The sequence below is a fragment of the Scardinius erythrophthalmus genome (genome assembly GCF_964197995.2).
Source record: "Scardinius erythrophthalmus genome assembly, chromosome: 4".
NCBI lineage: Eukaryota > Metazoa > Chordata > Actinopteri > Cypriniformes > Leuciscidae > Scardinius > Scardinius erythrophthalmus.
Window position 1 is genome coordinate 23822117 of NC_138224.1, and position 17492 is coordinate 23839608.

The 17492-nt window shown below is 35.6% G+C and overlaps 1 protein-coding gene across 1 annotated transcript in view; it reads right to left on the reverse strand.

The window, feature by feature from the left end:
• Window positions 1–2062: 2062 nt before the first annotated feature.
• Window positions 2063–17492, reverse strand: part of ptprb (protein tyrosine phosphatase receptor type b) — a 63087-nt gene continuing 47657 nt past the window's right edge. The window contains exons 16-29 of the mRNA XM_081363552.1: window positions 16045–16194; window positions 15672–15933; window positions 14130–14236; window positions 13814–13919; window positions 13574–13654; window positions 13406–13487; window positions 10780–10870; window positions 10023–10099; window positions 8719–8853; window positions 7371–7493; window positions 6182–6345; window positions 5948–6083; window positions 2926–3035; window positions 2063–2600 (exon numbers count right to left, since the gene is read on the reverse strand). Coding sequence (XP_081219678.1) covers window positions 2928–3035; window positions 5948–6083; window positions 6182–6345; window positions 7371–7493; window positions 8719–8853; window positions 10023–10099; window positions 10780–10870; window positions 13406–13487; window positions 13574–13654; window positions 13814–13919; window positions 14130–14236; window positions 15672–15933; window positions 16045–16194 — 1622 coding nt within the window. The 3' untranslated portion in view covers window positions 2063–2600; window positions 2926–2927. The remainder of the gene's footprint in view (window positions 2601–2925; window positions 3036–5947; window positions 6084–6181; window positions 6346–7370; window positions 7494–8718; window positions 8854–10022; window positions 10100–10779; window positions 10871–13405; window positions 13488–13573; window positions 13655–13813; window positions 13920–14129; window positions 14237–15671; window positions 15934–16044; window positions 16195–17492) is intronic.

Below are 17492 nucleotides of genomic sequence, written 5' to 3' on the forward strand. Positions count from 1 at the left end.
AAACGCCTGCACACATATATTCAAACACGCATACCTATAGACTGAACTCGTAATACACATGTGCATGCCATCAGCGTTCTCACGGGTTTGCGTTTTTGAAGGTTTGTGCAGAAAGAACTTAAGAGTTTTCTGTTAAAACGGTGTCGTGTTAGCGGCCCCTAAGTTAATAACTAATGATCGTTGCTTCGGAAGTGAATCAATTAAAACTAACTTTAGCTGGACAATAACTGTATTCTAGAGCTGCTATAAAGCCAAAACAATCTCTGTTACTTTATTTTCCTATTATCAATGTAAAGCCGCTTTGGAACAATCTACATTGTTAAAAGCGCTATATAAAATGAAGATGACTTGACTTGTGAACCTATTCATTTCAAGTTTGCTTGTTACTGACACATTATCACTTCACTGATTCATCACTATAATACCTTGCTCTCTTTTTTCCAAGATACTCAGCCCTAGCTTCTGCATCTGCGTTTATCCTGGCTCTGAACCGTCTCTGCCTCTCTTTATTAGACAGAGACATCTGGAAGGACAGAATTGATCTTAAAACACCAGAAGCTATATTAAAGCTTTATTCAAATGTTGCTATATTAATACTTATTCATGATTTGACCAATAACATTAAACAATTCCATTCAATGATAATGACCCATGTGACTCATTAAATCATATGAAATCAAGACAGCAAAAATATGGCAAAAAACATACAAATATGTAAATAATGTTAATAATATAGCTTTAATAACTATGCCTAAAAATTTACAAATATTAATTAACAACTAGATTGTTATAAATATGTCATTCTGGATAACGGATGACATCTCCTGGCCAACAGAGGTTTTTTGTTATCTAAGAATGACAGGTTGTTATCCAGGAATGACAACTCATGAATGACTAACTTAACCACCAGTGGAAAACTACAACTTAGCTATCATCACTTTAAGTCAACATTTTAGATCAAATAGAAAGTTTTCTAATATAAAAACATTAGAAATGTTTCATTTGTGTTATCCAAAAGGACACAATATTATGTTACATGACAGCCCGATCTCATGAAAGTGCGTATTGTGGAATAACAAATTTAAAGAATCTATTTCAGATATGCTTCCTTACATAAACATCATGGTGAAGAATTCTGATTTTAGCATTTGAGGTTTTAATTTAGATTCCAATATAAACTGAGAAAGTTTAGCAGCTGTTATGATGATTATATCAAGAGATTTCTGCCAGTCCTGTTCTCTAAATGAGTCAGATCACAGAGACTCTAACCTTTTGTCTTTGATGGCTCTTGGAGCCAAAGTCCCAGCTCCAGACGTTGAATCGTTAGGCTGATTAGATTAGCACATATGCGTTTGAATGGTTATGCTGATTGGATTGAGACTGGTAACACGCTGGAGTCCGGGGCGGGTTCCTTAACCTGTATACTCATTTACATGCTTTGTTTGAATTTGTCTCCACCTTCAAAAGTCCCTCCTCCTAAAATGCCTATAAGATACCATGTGCAGTTATGTACTTTAGATTGTTGGATGACTGCAGCCACGTACAGCGAAGTTTTCAATAAAGAATAACTTCTGTTTGAGCGCGATCCCAATGTCTCCTGGTCTGCTTTGAAGAAGGAAAAAGTTCCCTACAGTATCTATAGCACGAATTGTATTTATTGTGCAATTTATATGCAAAAAAGAGTTTTTACGTGCATATGATACGCACTTTATGGTATGTAATACGCACATACTCCACACCACTACTCCTACCCAAGGGGTTTACAGTGCGTATTGTATGCACATAAAAAAAAAAAGAATTGCGTAGCTATAAATTGCTTGATAAATAAAATTTGTGCTATAGATACGCATTTTCATGAGATTGTGTTGAACATGACATACCAAAATGCATTATGGTCCAAAATGGTCATTGATGTCTGTTATCCAGAAATGACATTAGATAAATCACAATTTGGACCTTTATGACTATTTATTACTTTCTGTCATAAAAATGTAAACAAGCATAGTATTATCACTGTATTTGTAGGTATCACTGAAAAAATAAACACAAATTTTGCCCAAGTAGATTTTAAATACTTTTATTCATATATGTTTTTTTTTTTTTTTTTTTTTTACATTTCTGTCATATTTTTGTATTCAGATTTTAAGCTGGGACAGTTACCCGGAATGACATTTGGGACTTTTGAGCTCAATAGTTCCTTAAAGATTAATTATTTATAATGAATACTCGCATGAGTAATTAAGAAGGGGAAATCAACATTTAATGTAGTGTGTTTAAAAATGCATATATTTTTTATATTATGAATATTCTTTGGACACCAGAATTGACATGTAACGTCATTGACCCATTTAAGAAAATCAATACTAAATTCCAGAAAATGCCAGTAGTCTAAATACGATCTATTAAACAAAATGAGCATAAAACATAAATAATTACAAACAGTGTGCAGTACAGTATGTCATGAAAAAGTAGTATAAAAATAAAGCATATATCTTTGTTATGCACAGCTATTAAAACCATTGATGAAATACAAAAGCTTATCTTCTGTTCTTGTTCAATGAGGGGAAAAGTCTTCCTGATATCCTGTATACACAAACTCTCTGGGGGAAAAAAAAAAATACATGGAATTTTCAGAAACACACATACATAAGAACAGGACATCTATGCTCAAATTTTTAAATAAAAATGTTCTTCCCTCCCCTTTATTACTAATGACACAAGAAAAAAAAAAATAGCATGTGTCTAGATTTTGTCCTTTGAGAATTGATTGGAAGTGGGTGTTGCAAATAAATGAAAGGGTGTTTTATTTGAGTGACTGGAGGAGAGGGATTGAAACTCGTCTTGCTATTTAAATTTTATGGTTTTGTGCTTTAAAACTGCATCCATACAATGTCTAAGTGAAACACAGGCACATACAATACTTACGTTTATAATAAGTTGTTGTAGATGGGGAAAAGAGGGTTATCTCGTTCACAGCAAAGTTTACGAGCCCTCAAAACATCCCGCACACACTGATGGATATAAGCATACTGACACTGCAGAAGACAAACCCAGCATATTAGGGTGCTTATAAACCCTTTCACACATTTAATTTAAACTACAGAGGCAAAACATTAACTACAGTAAGTAAATACACGATTAGTAAATTGATTTCTGACTGAAATCAAGTGTCTTAAGGCCCGTTCACACCAAAGACAATGACTATAACAATAACTATAAAGTTTTAATAATCGTTCTAATTTAATGAGAATAGGGAAGTCCACACTACAACTATAACCAGGGTATTTTTAATACCTTTTTTAAGGCCTGCACAAATAAAAAAAAATAATATCATATGAACAAGGTAGAGCAATGTTTATGGTAACATTCTAAACTGTAAAATGGCTGTAAAAATGCAATTTAAACAACTTTACAACTTTAGTACAACAGTTTTATAAAATGATAATACTCGCATTTCAGTCTAAACCAGTTTTTAGAAAAGGAATGAGTCAAAATTATAAATGATTATTTCTAACGTTTATGATTTTAAACTGTAAATGTGAAATATCACAAGAGTAGGAGTGCGATATTGCTATATTAGCACAGCTGTGATTAGGCCATGCGGAGGCAATCACAGCCTTGCTGATATAGAGCTACTGTATATCTACATGTGTGAAATTGCTTTAATACAACAACAAGAAACAACACGAAACAACAATAGACTAGAAAAACAATAGAAACAATAGAAAAAAAACCTCTTTTATGTGGAACTACTTCCTTCTGCCAAGGTTTCAAGTTTAGTTTAAAAAGTTGAGCCAAAGCCTAATTCTAGGCACTTTTAGAGCTAGCAATGTAAGAACGATGAGTTGCTTCATTAACCGCTAAAAGAATACTAAGAAAAATATCAGTGGACATTCAAACAGATTTTTTTTTTTATGAATATAAATATAAATAAACACTTAATATTGACTTGAAGAATAAATGCTATATAAGATGTAGGTAATACACTCTTCTTTGTCATATGTCTCTCTTATAATAATCTACTCTTCATAATACAATAAGCTTTAAGAGGATTCCCATAACAGTGCTAGTCATTGCATTTGTCAGTTGCATCTTATAAGGTGTTGTTTAAAGTAAAAATAATGTCCTTACAACCTTGCATCAGTCCCTTTAAATATATAAGTATTTGCTACTGATACTTTGCCATCATCTAACGGCGTAAATAGTGTAACTTTTACTTAAGTCGAAATCACAATCACTAACAGACCCTTTCTCAATACAAAATCGACACATTTTTGTCGATCCACCAATTATTGATGCAAGAATGTGTATGCTGCACAAAAATATGGGCCAATTTTCACATTGGCCTGAACAAAAACAACTAAATGATAATGCAAATGAATTCTCTGCTAGTAGATGGCACCTATGAAATAGCAGAAATATATTGGTTTCTGGTTACATCTGTAAACACAGCAGTGCTGTGCTTATTAATACTACTTTATTAGGCATTAAACCAGTGGTTCCCAAACTTTTTCTGCTGGTCCCCCCTTTTGTAGATAAAAATATTTTCACCCCCACCCCATCTTAACTTGTTCAGGTTCATACTGTCAGAAGTTAATATTTTAGGCACAAAACACTCTGTAGTCTCTCTTAAAGGGATGGTTCGGAGTAATTTCAACCTAGCGTCTTTTGCACCATGACCTTGACCCTTCTTCTTGGGGAAAGCTTCTGGGGGGGTGTTTGGCTCGAGGTCATGGTGCAAAGAACCCTAGGTTGAAATTACTCCGAGCCTGTGCTGGAAAACCCGAGGGCGATATATGCCTATCTACACTGGATGTGACAAAGTGACGTTACAAATCCATTTGTCCTTTATATCAGAAGTTGTGCGAATGCTTGGAGTATGTCAGAATTAGAACGGGGCATCAGTTTACAATCAGGAATAGAAGTAGATTCATCATCTACTTTACATTTACATGGCACTGGCATTCCTTTCACAAACTTGCCCATGCTTATTTCAACCATGCATCATTCATTTATATTTTTACACTGCTCCTTGCAATAATTCTGATTCTTCGAGCCATCTAGCCATCTGGTATTCCATGATAACAACCGCTACAAGTGATAAAAGACCACTCAAGTGTGTACTGCGTATCATTTGAGGTTATAAAAAGTCAAATTAATATTTTGTGTTAAATAGTTTTTTACTTATGTGGAAAGTAGCCATATAATAATTGGGATAATTTTACAGTGGGGTCTTGAATAACCTGAAGAAGTTTCTCTCTCAAAACAATCAGCCTGAAATTGCATACTGTCTGAGTAGCTACTACATTTCAATTTACCTTTAAAAAAGTATGTTCTATATAGTATGAACATGGGTAGTATGAATGAAATTCAATGTATTTCATCCACCACATTGTAATTTTTATGTGACCTATCAGCATCAGTTGCGTTGCTTCATTACCATTTACAAATCCTCTCCCGTTGCCTCATGGGATAGTAAAGTGACCATCGAATACGCACTTCAGAATAACGGCGGAAGTAGTAGGTCATCCGTGTACTTTTCGACTACTGTTTTTCAAATACTATGCATTGGGCATACTTCTCTTTTGGCGTACTGTTTTCTTATACAATTTAAGATTTGAAGACTTGTGGCCTTAAATTTACTAAAACTGAATTTAGGACTTTTTAAGGACCTGGGGGGACCCTGTATAATAATAACGATCACTATCAGTGCAATTTTTTTTCTAGCTGATGAACAATAAATTCATTGATAGCCAATCAGAATCCACCAATCAGTGTTTAAAAAGTTTGTGCATTTATTGCAGCATACATTATCATCTGTTGGTGTGGATGCTAATATCTTTTTAGTTATCGTTCTTGGTGTGAATGAATGGGCCTGTAGACTGTGATCTGTCCTGTGACAGATAGGTTTGGCTCAAATGTTGCTGATATCGTGACAGACTCATACCTCAGTTTGTACCATGTATGAGCGATGCAGACGTAGATCAGACACACAGCCGTAAATGTCCACTGTGCATTTCCTGTCTAGTTCCTTTAAAACACGATCCAGCACAATGAAAGTGCCAGTTCGGCCCACACCAGCGCTGAGAGAAAGAAAACATATATCTATTGTAAATATGATTTTGAGTGTGAACAGTCTGAAATGTCCTTTACATTTTTTTAGGAGGTGACACACAGATACCTGCAGTGTACTGCAGTGACTCCAGGACTGGTTGTCCTGTCAATGTAATCTCTGACTATGCGCACAAACTGAATGAGCGATTGGGTTGTCTCTGGTACTCCATGATCTGGCCAAATGGTGTAATGGAACTGTCGCACCATCCTGGGGTATCTCAACTGACCCTCCTGAAAAAAAGATTTCAGAACTACTGCTTGTTGCTATTTTATAGTCATTCGGTCATGCACTTTCTGTCCTCATACATGCTTAAAAAGGGCTTCTATGCCACTCACGGCATCTAAATACCAAATTACAAAATTCCTTTCCAAAGAGGTTTCCCAAACGGGTGTTTCCAAATTCTATTTTGCATTAAAGCAGAACTCAGCAACTCTAGCGAACTCTAGTCACTTCTTCGCTGATTTTCCCTTTTGTTGTCGCATGTTTTCCCTACAGCTGTGGGGGGGCGTATATTTCACAACACGGTCATAAAAAACTCACTTGCGGTGGCCTCCTCCCCCTCTCTACCACTGCTCGTGTGCGTTTGTTTTGATGGGAGCAAGCAAACTATATCTTGTGGAGCTATGTCTACCGAGGTGGGTAATCTGGTAATACATCATACATGTGTGTGTGTTTATGTCGAATTGCCGTAAAGCAATTCGTGTTTCACGCTCGTTCTCGCTTCTCACGAGACTTCCAATTTCTATCTTGCCGGGACAGTAGTCCCCAAGTTGCAAGGTTGGTTTTCCGCCTGGGAACGCTGGGGGGAGCGGGGACAGTCACCAATATCACCAGAACAGGTTGTTTAACCATCCAAATGATGTCTAGACAGTTTTATTAAGTTAAAAAAGTTACCAAGTTGTGCTTTAAGAAAATGAAACCTATTTGTAGGACCACAACAATCATTTGCCTTTCAGCACATTTCCATTTCCTCATATTTTCATTGTCATAACTGTCATACAGTCATGCAAATAGTTTATTTAAATCAGCATGAATTTAATTTAGCTCAGCAAATACAATTGCAATGATGATGTATATGCTTGGTATACGTTGATATATGTACAATATATCCAACTGTACTTTACATCACACGTAATTACTATAGACAAACAGTACAAAAAACAAACAGTGAAGATTTTTTTCACAATTTACTTTTGAAAAAGTAATGAATAATTGTAATTCTGTTGTATAATATATCCAATTATTTAACACTTACACATGATATCCTGAAGTCTCGAATGGTCCACTCTGGGAGGACCTTCTCAGAAAGCAGTTGCACCACAACGTCACCATAATACAAAGGCTCACTGTCAATCGGCCAGTAGCGATCACACTTCACCTGAATCATACACATTCACAAAAGTATGACATGAGCACACATCACTAGAAAAATAGTACTAGAAGCCTCTTCACTATAAGTCAGTCCTGTATAGAGAGAAAGTTAAGAAAATAAGAGTTCAAGTTTGGATGGACGAGTTCAAGTTTGTTTTGAGTGCAAAGACTGGATTGATTTAGCAAAAAAAAGAAAAAAAAAGGTTTTCAGATGGACACACATTGAGAGAGATCAGTAAAATGCTGAGAGCAGAAATGAAGAAGGATAGGTTAAAAACAGGGTTGAAGATTAGATAGAATGAGAATGAGAATTAAAACATTGGCAGGTATTGAGAGGAAGGATACCAATAAGATGAAATTGGATGGTTTTAACTCGGATTTGATTTTGGCTGATGAATTGAATGAGTATTATTTAAGGTTTTATTTAAACAGAGGACAAGATATAGTAATTGTGAACATTTTGAGCTTCACATGGTTAAATGTCTTTTTCAAAATATAGATGTAAAGAAAAGTCCAGCTCCTGATAAAAAAGAAGGCAGGGTGTTAAAGTGCAGAACAGCCATGTGGAAATTTTCACCATATTTTTCTCTCAAGGTATAAAAACTCCCAAGAAAATGGAAGAAATCTAATATAGTCCCAGTGCCAAAAAATAGTGTCCCTTATCAACATACCGTGTTACAATGTACTTAATATAAATACCCTGCAATTGTACTTTTGTTATATTAAATTGATATACTTAAAGTCTGCAAAATACTTAATGGACTTTAGTTATCCGGAAGTAGTGCTGAGGTCCAACTAAAGATATACTTAAGTATATTTGATTGTGCTAAAGTGTAACTGTTGCAAGTATACTTTAGGTACACTTTAAATATCTTGCATTTAAAGACTGATATTATATAGTGATCATACTATCCTTACCAATAGTGATATGAAAACACATTTTTGGCTTAATATTAAGAAATGTGCATAGTGCAATAAAGTGCACCAAATAAAGTTTAATTATAATATTTAGATTAGTAAGTCTCCAGCGATATGTCAGTAAATAAGTAAATAGATTTGTAGTACACTTGGTATGAAATAAATGTATTTCAAAAACATTTTGGTATAGGTTTTTTTCACTAGGGTTGTGTATTATGTATTATCTGTATGTCTGTTACCTCCCTGCTGTAAAACTAGTTTCTGCTAAGGAGTACAATAAAAGTAAACAAACAAACAAACAAAAACAAACTTACCATGCCTCTCTCCACACACTGGGTTACCATTACAAGGCTGTGAACATTTTGTTCCCACACCATACGCCAGAAATCATCCTTGGTACCTGGGAGAGGCCCTTGTGTGGCAATATACTCCCATCTGAAATTGTTTCCCTGTTAAACAGATACAGAAATACTTTTGAGCCTATGGACTAAAATGACCGTTGACTGCTTTGAGGTTCATGAATGGGGGACACATTTTTTTTTTTTTTTTTAAGAAATTGTTAGTGAAAATGAAACAAACAATAGATACAGTGGAGACAATTTCACATAGAGCGCTTGCTGAAGGTCCAGAAGCTGACATTTGCTGCGTCCCAATTCAGAGGCTGCATCCTTCAAAGGCTGATTGCATCACCGCGGCGTGACGAAGACTGTGCCAATCTCAAAGGCTCCTTCAAATGCGGCATCGAAATGCATCCTTCTTTTCCCGTGAAATGAAGGATACAAACAGATGGATTTTTCAAGGCCTTGTCTACCCCAGAATTCATTGTGCGGCAGTGACGACATGATTTTTTTGAGTGAAATTGACGAATTACACTTTCAAAAAGTATTATTTCAACTTGCTCAAATATCTAATGATACAAATGTAAAAAAAAAAAAAAAAAAAAAAAGAGATATGTCATTGTCTCATTTATAGCCTTGATAATGTTGGAAACAGTTGTGTTGCTTAATATTAAAAGAAAAAAAAGAACAGCTTTTATTCAAAATAACAACATTAGTCTTTACTGTCACTTTTTATCAGTTTATCAGAAAAAACTACTGATTCCAAGAGTAGTGTATATTGTTACAAAAAAATAATATTTTAAATAAATTCTGTTCTTAAAAAAAATACTTTTTATTTATCAAAGAATCCTGAAAAAAAACAGGTTATAAAAAAATATTAAGCTGCACAACTGTTTCCAACACCGAAAAATAAATCAGCATATTAGAATGATTTCTGAAGGATCATGTGACACTGAACACTGGAGTAATAGCTGATGAAAATTGAGCTTTGCATCACATTAATAAATAATATTTTAAAGTATATTAAAATAGAAAATATACATATAATATTATATATATTATATAAATAATATTTTGTCTATATTTTTTATCAAATAAATGCAGCATTGGTGAGCATCAGAGATTTCTTTCAAAAACATTAAAAATAGTCACTGCTAGGTAATAGTATAAAATCCACAACTTCCATGAACCTCCACATTTAAATCTTAAATCACACAACTCATGATTCCACACAGTTTGTAGCCAATGAACTATCAAATGAAAAACATAAGTCAACTCACAGGTATGTAGTTAGCATTGATGTAGTCTGAGCAGGGGTCGTCCTTCAAGCAAGACAGTCTTACACGCGTTGAGTCGTCTGCCAATTAATCATTAAAGTGGTTAATGAGAAAAGGGACTAAACTACTGATAGTTCTTGTTTAATTTGAGCACACATTGTAAAGAACTACGAAATATACTCTAGGTTTGCCACAGTATATGCTCTAGCAGTTTTACTCATATGAAGGATGATACCGGTATTAAATAATAGAACATTTTTGAAAGGTACAAATATAGTATTTTGAATGAAGCTTACATGCCATGATATCACACAAAAGCTAAATACACAATAAATACATAATATTAACAACAATAGTTCCTATATAAATATAATAATGTATTTAATAGCCTTAAATAAAATGTTGTGAAGTGACGTGTGTATACATAGAATTTTAATGCATTTAATAATTTATTAATACATTTAATAATTTTAATACATTTAATAATTTATTTTGATTAATTTTTACATCTTCCTCTGAAAATTTAGCTACAATAAAAAAAAAAAAAAAAAAAAATTGGAATAAGTATGCTTTGCGTTATTGTGTAGGCAACTGCACAGCGAAAATGACCCCCACAGGACCACTTCGCGTCCAACCAGCGCAAATACTGATATAATCGATTTGAACGCCTATACTACATCAGTGTGAAAATTGCGATATCATGGTAAGTCTAATATACTCAGAATGTATTTTTATGACAATGTCATATGTCTCTACTTACAGGGAAGTATATTGTTGTATCGATTTTTGCTTCGGTTCCCAAGTAGACGAGCAGCACTCTGAGTTTGGGTCCGTCCCAACTCCTTTAGGCCCTTTTTAACATTGGGTAAAGATTGATGTAAAACACATCCAAATTATATATACAGTCAACTCAAGAATTATTGGCTCCCTTGTTAAATATGATCAAAGGGGGCTTTAAAAATAAATCTACATTGTTTATCCTTTTGATCTTTCTTTTAAAAAATTTACAAAATTCAAACCTATCATTGAAGTAAAACAATTCAAAGTGGGGGGAAATCTCATTATGAAATAAATATTTTTCTCGAATTCATGTTGGCCACAATTATTGGCACCCAATTATAGCAACATCCTTTCCCCAAGATAACCGCTCTGAGTCTTCTTCTATAATGCCAAATGAGTTTTTCCTGACAAGAGATCAGAGACCATTCCTTCATAGAAAATCTCTCCAGATCCTTCAGATTCCCAGCTCCATGTTGGTGCTTCTTCTCTTCAGTTCAACCCACTCATTTTCTATAGGGTTCAGGTCAGGGACTGGTATGGTCATGGCTGAAGCTTCTTTTTGTACTCAGTGACACATTTTTGTGTTGATTTTGATGTTTGTTGTGGATCATTGTCCTGATGGAAGATCCAACAACAGCCCATTATAAGATTTCAAGCAGAAGTGGTCAGGTTTTGATTTATCATCTGTTGGTATTTGCTAGAATCCATGATATAATCTTATCAGACATGTATCTGATGTCCAGGACCTCCCACAACATTAAAGATCCAGCGGTATATTTAACTGTGGGTACTTTTTATCCCTGTTTGCACCAAATTCATCTGGTGGGACTGCTGCCAAAAAGCTCTTTTTTTAGTTTCATCTGACCATAGAACCAGGTCCCTTTTGAAGTTCCAGGGCTGCGTTCCAGTCCAAAATTGTCATGCCCTTCACTCGCTAACTTCCCTCTGTCTCGTTCACTTGGATGTACGTCATTGCTTACGTTGCATGAGTGCCCACTACTAGCGGAAACTGCAATGGGCTAAATTGGGAATTTAGAATTTGTTTAATACTGCATCCAAATGTATATAGGTGTGTTTGGGGTGTATTAAATTTAAAAATATATAATTAATATATAATAGAGTTGTTTGTTGTGGTGGTGATTAGATGAGATCTGTGGTGACGTCACAATCTTACTGCATCGTACTGGACATATAGGTGCCTGAAGTGTACATATGAAGTAGACTCGCTCCCTCGGTTAAAATCGAGGGAACAAGGGTCTGTCCATATAAACTTCCCTCGTCCACTTCACGAAGTGGAACGCACTTCAAAATGGCGGCAAGGATTCCCTCGAGGGGAAGTGCTAAGGGAAGTTCGCAAGTGCGTGTCTAAGAGTGGACTGGAATGCAGCCCAGTTGTGTCTGACAACTGAATATGCTGGAGTTTGTTATTGGATGAACGAAGAGAATATTTTTTTTTTGGAACCCTCCCAAAAAACGTGGTGATGTTGGGGTTGTTTGATAAATTTGTTTAGGCTTTCTGACCCCAAGACTCAACAAATCTCTGCAATTCTCCAGCTGTGATCCTTGGAGAGTCTTTGGCCACTCAAAATATCCTCCTCAACGTGCATTAGGACGATATAGACACAAGTCCTCTTCCAGGCAGATTTGTAACATCTTTAGTTGATTGGATTTGGAACTTCTTAATTATTGCCCTGACGGTGAAAATGGGAAATGGGATTTTCAATGCTTCTATTTTCTTACAGTGAGGCTCAATAATCTTTTGCTGCAAATCAGAACTATATTCTTTGGTTTTACTCATTGTGATGAATGATTAAGGGAATTTGGCCTTTGTGTTTCCTCATATTTATACTCCTGTGGAACAGGAAATCATGGCTGGACAATTAAAAGAAAATAAAAAACTTAAATATGAATGGGAATATACTTCAGAGATAACTTACTCATAATAATTTCTAGGGGTGCCAATATTTGTGGCCAACATGCATTGGAGAAAAACACCACTTTCAATTGTTTAACTTCAATGAAAGGTTATAATTTTGTGAATTTTTGGAATGAAAGATAAAAACAATGCAGATTTATTTGCACAGCCGCCTTTGCTCATATTTAACAAGGGTGCCAATAATTCTGGAGTTGGCTGTACATTTCAGCTTATTTGCTAATAAAAAATGTAGATTTTTTATGGAATGATGACTTGACTGGGCTTTCAAGTCAAATCAAGTCACATTAATTATATAGCACTTTTTACAATACAGTTTGTTTCAAAGCAGCTTTACAGAGATAACAGAAAAATAATGCAACAAAGTTTGTTTCCAGAAGAAAATTGTGTCACAGTCCAGCTTAAGTAAGTTCAGTGATGTTTCATTTTTGTTGTAAAAAGTTATTAATTTAGTTCATTATATAGCCGCTCTGGATAAAACCGTGATGTCATCGTCCAGCTCAGTTCAGTTCTCATATAATGGTGTCAGTGCAGGCAGATCAATATTATTGTTGAATATTAAATTCAATTTTAATGTCTCCAAATAAGCAAGCCAAAAGCCAAGTCTGCTATTGTAGCATTACTGCTTTGATAGACTTTAATATTTAGTGTTTGATTATATGCAGTGTATTACCTCAAACTCTTCAGATAGAAGGTAACTGGAATCAGCTTGCAGTTTAGCAAGATGGGACTCAAAGTGGGCTGCTTGGACTGGGCTAGTACATAATCGAGACAATTCATAATCAATAACATTAATGCTTATAATAATAAATCATTAATATAAACAATAGTATTTTGGTACCTCCTTATGCCTGAGCACATCTGTGAGGTAGGCAAGGCCTTCCACATACACATTTTCATCACTGGACTTTCCTGCACAGCTCTTAAAACACACAGACACAAATACTCATCAGCACAGTAACAAACAAGATGGGTTAAAACAAGTGTGTGTGTGTGTGTGTGTGTGTGTGTGTGTGTGTGTGTGTGTGTGTGTGCGTGCGTGTGTGCGTGCGTGCGTGCGTGTGTGTGTGTGTGTACTCACATTTTGTGAGCCCTCTTTCTGTAAATCAGTAAGGCAGTCACAGCGAGCACCATAGCGACTAGAAATGTAGCAGCCGTGATTCCTCCTGTGAGGCCATTTCGTGGTGCTGAGTGACAAAAACATAAATGACAAAAATTTCACTATTTAATTAAAAATTAAAAATAAGTTGGAGTTGTTACACAATGGTAGTACACATGGGAACCTGGTGTGAGTCTGGCCTGTGTCATGTTCTTTTCTCAGCAACCCTCAACTTAACTGTGCTGTCAATTCTAAACACTAAAAAACACATATATAAATAAAGATAACAGTGTCTTACCTGATAGAGTTAATAGTGGGAGGGAGAGGTAAGTGTCGGTGTAAAGGGGAAGTGCAAATTCTCTGTTTTCTTCATCAAACAGTTGAGTGAAGGCACGAACACTTAATCTGAGATAGTAAAGTGTGAATACATTTAGAATTACATGATCTTAAACCTGCCTGAATTGAAATTTAAACAATTATTTTAGCTAAAAATTAGAATTCTGTCATCATTAACCCATCCTCATCTTGTTCAAGACCTGTGACTTTCTTTCTTCTGTGGAACATTAAAGGTGATGTTAAGCAGAATGTTCAGGCTGCTCTTAAATTGCAGTCACATTTACTGTTGCAACTTACTTAGCAAAATGCAGTCATTTGAATAGAAATCCATGGCTTTCGGGTGTAACGCTGAGTGCTCTCAGAGATGAGTGAAGGCAGTATCCTAGTGCATGTGAACTTTATTTAAATATTAACAATAACAATCAAAATATAAACCTAACAAGAGAGAACCAGGTAGCAGAATTGAGAACCAACAAAGGACAATACCAGACAGTGAACACATGAAACACAAGACCTGTGTCCGAAACTGCTCTATGTGCACTATATAGTGCACTATATCAGGTGACGGCCATTTTGTAGTGATGTCTGATTAAGCAAACAACTTCATACTCTACATTTGTTCACTCGTTTATACCCACAATGCACTCTGATTTCAAGCGTACATCCGATGTGCACATCCCAAAAACAAATGTGAAGAAGACTGAGACAGTGAGTTTGAACGAGAGATGCAGTTTGCAACTTTCTTTCTGCTTTAACGTTTATTTCAGGCTGGTTCTAGTTTTTTTTTTTTTTTTTTTTTATGAATCATTACTTGATTATAACATTAAAATATAGAGAGACAATAATAGATGAAATGAAATTATATTAATAAGGTTAAATTGTTTTATATTATTTATTTGTATTAAAATAAATTATTTAGGCATTAACTCAATTAAATGTGTTTTACTAACAGCCCAGTGTTTTGAAAAATCATGTACTAGCGACTTATGCTAGAGGCTGATCTTTAGCGTCCTTGTTAGCGTACCCGCCTCCCATGCTGGAGACACCAGTCCAAGTCCAGCTTGAAGCGGGGCGAGTAGGACTATAGGGGTTACACATGCGCTGAATGTGAATGGGGACAAATGTCAGTTATATAACATTTAAATCACTTTTTGATCATTTTTAGAATTTTATAGGACCCATCACTATTCACTTTAACTCTACAAAAAAAGTGCTCCATGAACATTTTGCTAAACATCTTTTCTGGTGTTCCACAGAAGAATGAAAGTATGATGGTGAGTAAATTATGACAGTTCAGAAGTGATATTCACACAAAAAAAAAATGATTAGCGATTTAATGCTAAATAACCAACTTGTTACGCCACATTGTAATTTTTTTTAAAGCAAAGATAAAAAAAATTGTACTAACACATTTAAGATGAGATTAATAAACACTTTACAGTTTACAGCCTTAAATGTAAGACATAAACCACAACAAATAGTATATAAAACAATTCAGCAGTACCGATATGATGTTCTGGGCTTGAGCGGCCCGTCACAAAGATGCGTTCCATGCTGGATAGATTCTGGATCCCATTTGCAAGCTCCCCCCAAACGTTTCATCCCTGCTCCGAGGTTTATCTCAAAAACACGGATCTTGCTGTCAGATCCCTCTGCACACCGGCTGTGAAAGTAGCCTGTCTGGTATGTTTTGATGGATTGGTTTTGTCTGTAGTCCAGATAAGATGGCAGAGGATGGCTCTGCTCCGGCAGTACATTATCAACACCTGTAAATGAAATTTAAATGAGACTGGATTTGGTTTCTTACATAATCATGGATAATTAATAGATTGCATAAATTCAAATTCAGGGAAAATTGACATTAAAATGACTGCTACCATTAGACTCTGTGATGATTACTGAGAAGAAACGAATGGCCCCATTAGCATCACTGAACCAGCTGCAGTTGAAATTAAACAAGATGGTGAAATGGGTGATGACCGCGGACCGCTCACTGACCCGTACTGTCACCGGTGGGACGGGGGGCCCTGAAAAATATATATTAACCTACTGAGATTCTGTTGTAGCATTTTGGCAACTTGGGTACTTCTGAGTTATACTTTAGAAGTATTATTTATATACTTTAAAGGCTTGAATTCACTACATGTCTTTTAAAATTGGAACAGATTTTAAAACACTAGGCATCATACCCTTGCCAAAATAAACTAAACAACAATAAGTTTGATATATTGCACTTTTCAACAAACTAAAAGTTGCTTTACAATGAAATAACAAACAACATGACAGCAACCATAAAGAAAATGTACAGATACAGATTAGCAAACATAATATGAAAAAGTCTGGAAAATATGGGGAAAAGATATGTTTTAATGTGGGGTTTAAAACACGTAAAGATGTGAGGTCACGGATGTGTTGGGGAATATAATTCCAGATTGTGGTGCCAGATATACAGAAGGCCCTGCCACCAAAATATTTTATTTTGTGCCGTGGGACCGGTAATAAGCCAGAATTAGAAAACCTTAATGTGCAAACTGCGGTGTAGGAATGAATGAGATCAGAGATATACAGAGCGGCAAGATCACTATGGTAAGTATCTTATATTGAATGGGGTAGTAAACGGTTAGCCAGTGTAGTCTAAATTTACTGATATGGGAAGATTTCTTGGTACATGAAACGAGGATAGAGAATGCTTCCTTTTTCTGACTCTAACTCTGCACTTATCAATCTAGAAGACCAAAAAGGCAGACGTCTTTACACGATCCTATCACAAGTGGGGAAAAGGAGGAGTTCAGGACAGGAGGTAATAGGAGAGAAGAGTGTTTAAAGGGGTCATATAATGGTACATGCACTTTTACAAGTTGATTGTACTGAAATGTGTGTTGCCAGTGCCTGTACACAACCATCATAAAATGATAAAAATCCATCCAGTGTTTTTTTTTAAATCTTCTTTTATGTTCCCCCCTCTCTCAAATCAAGCTGTTCGATTTTGTGACGTCACAAAATCGACGCCCCTCCCACGATTCTTGATTGACAGTAGCGTTTCAACACAGCCCCGCCCTCGCTCGTGAGCGAGCTGTCAATCATAGCCCGCGCGGACCGGACCGTCATTGTTGATAGATGGAGCACTGAGCAGAATGGCGTCTAATCGTCAGCGATTGTGGTGTTCTTTTCTTGGGTGTAATAAGGAACACAGCAGTCATATTCATGTTCCTAAATCCGTACAGCTGAAGACGCAGTGGCTGAGTTTGTTTTCGAAGGGAATATTCCCCACGATCAACGTCCATGCTTTCAAGTTTGCGCGAATCATTTCACACACCAGACTGCT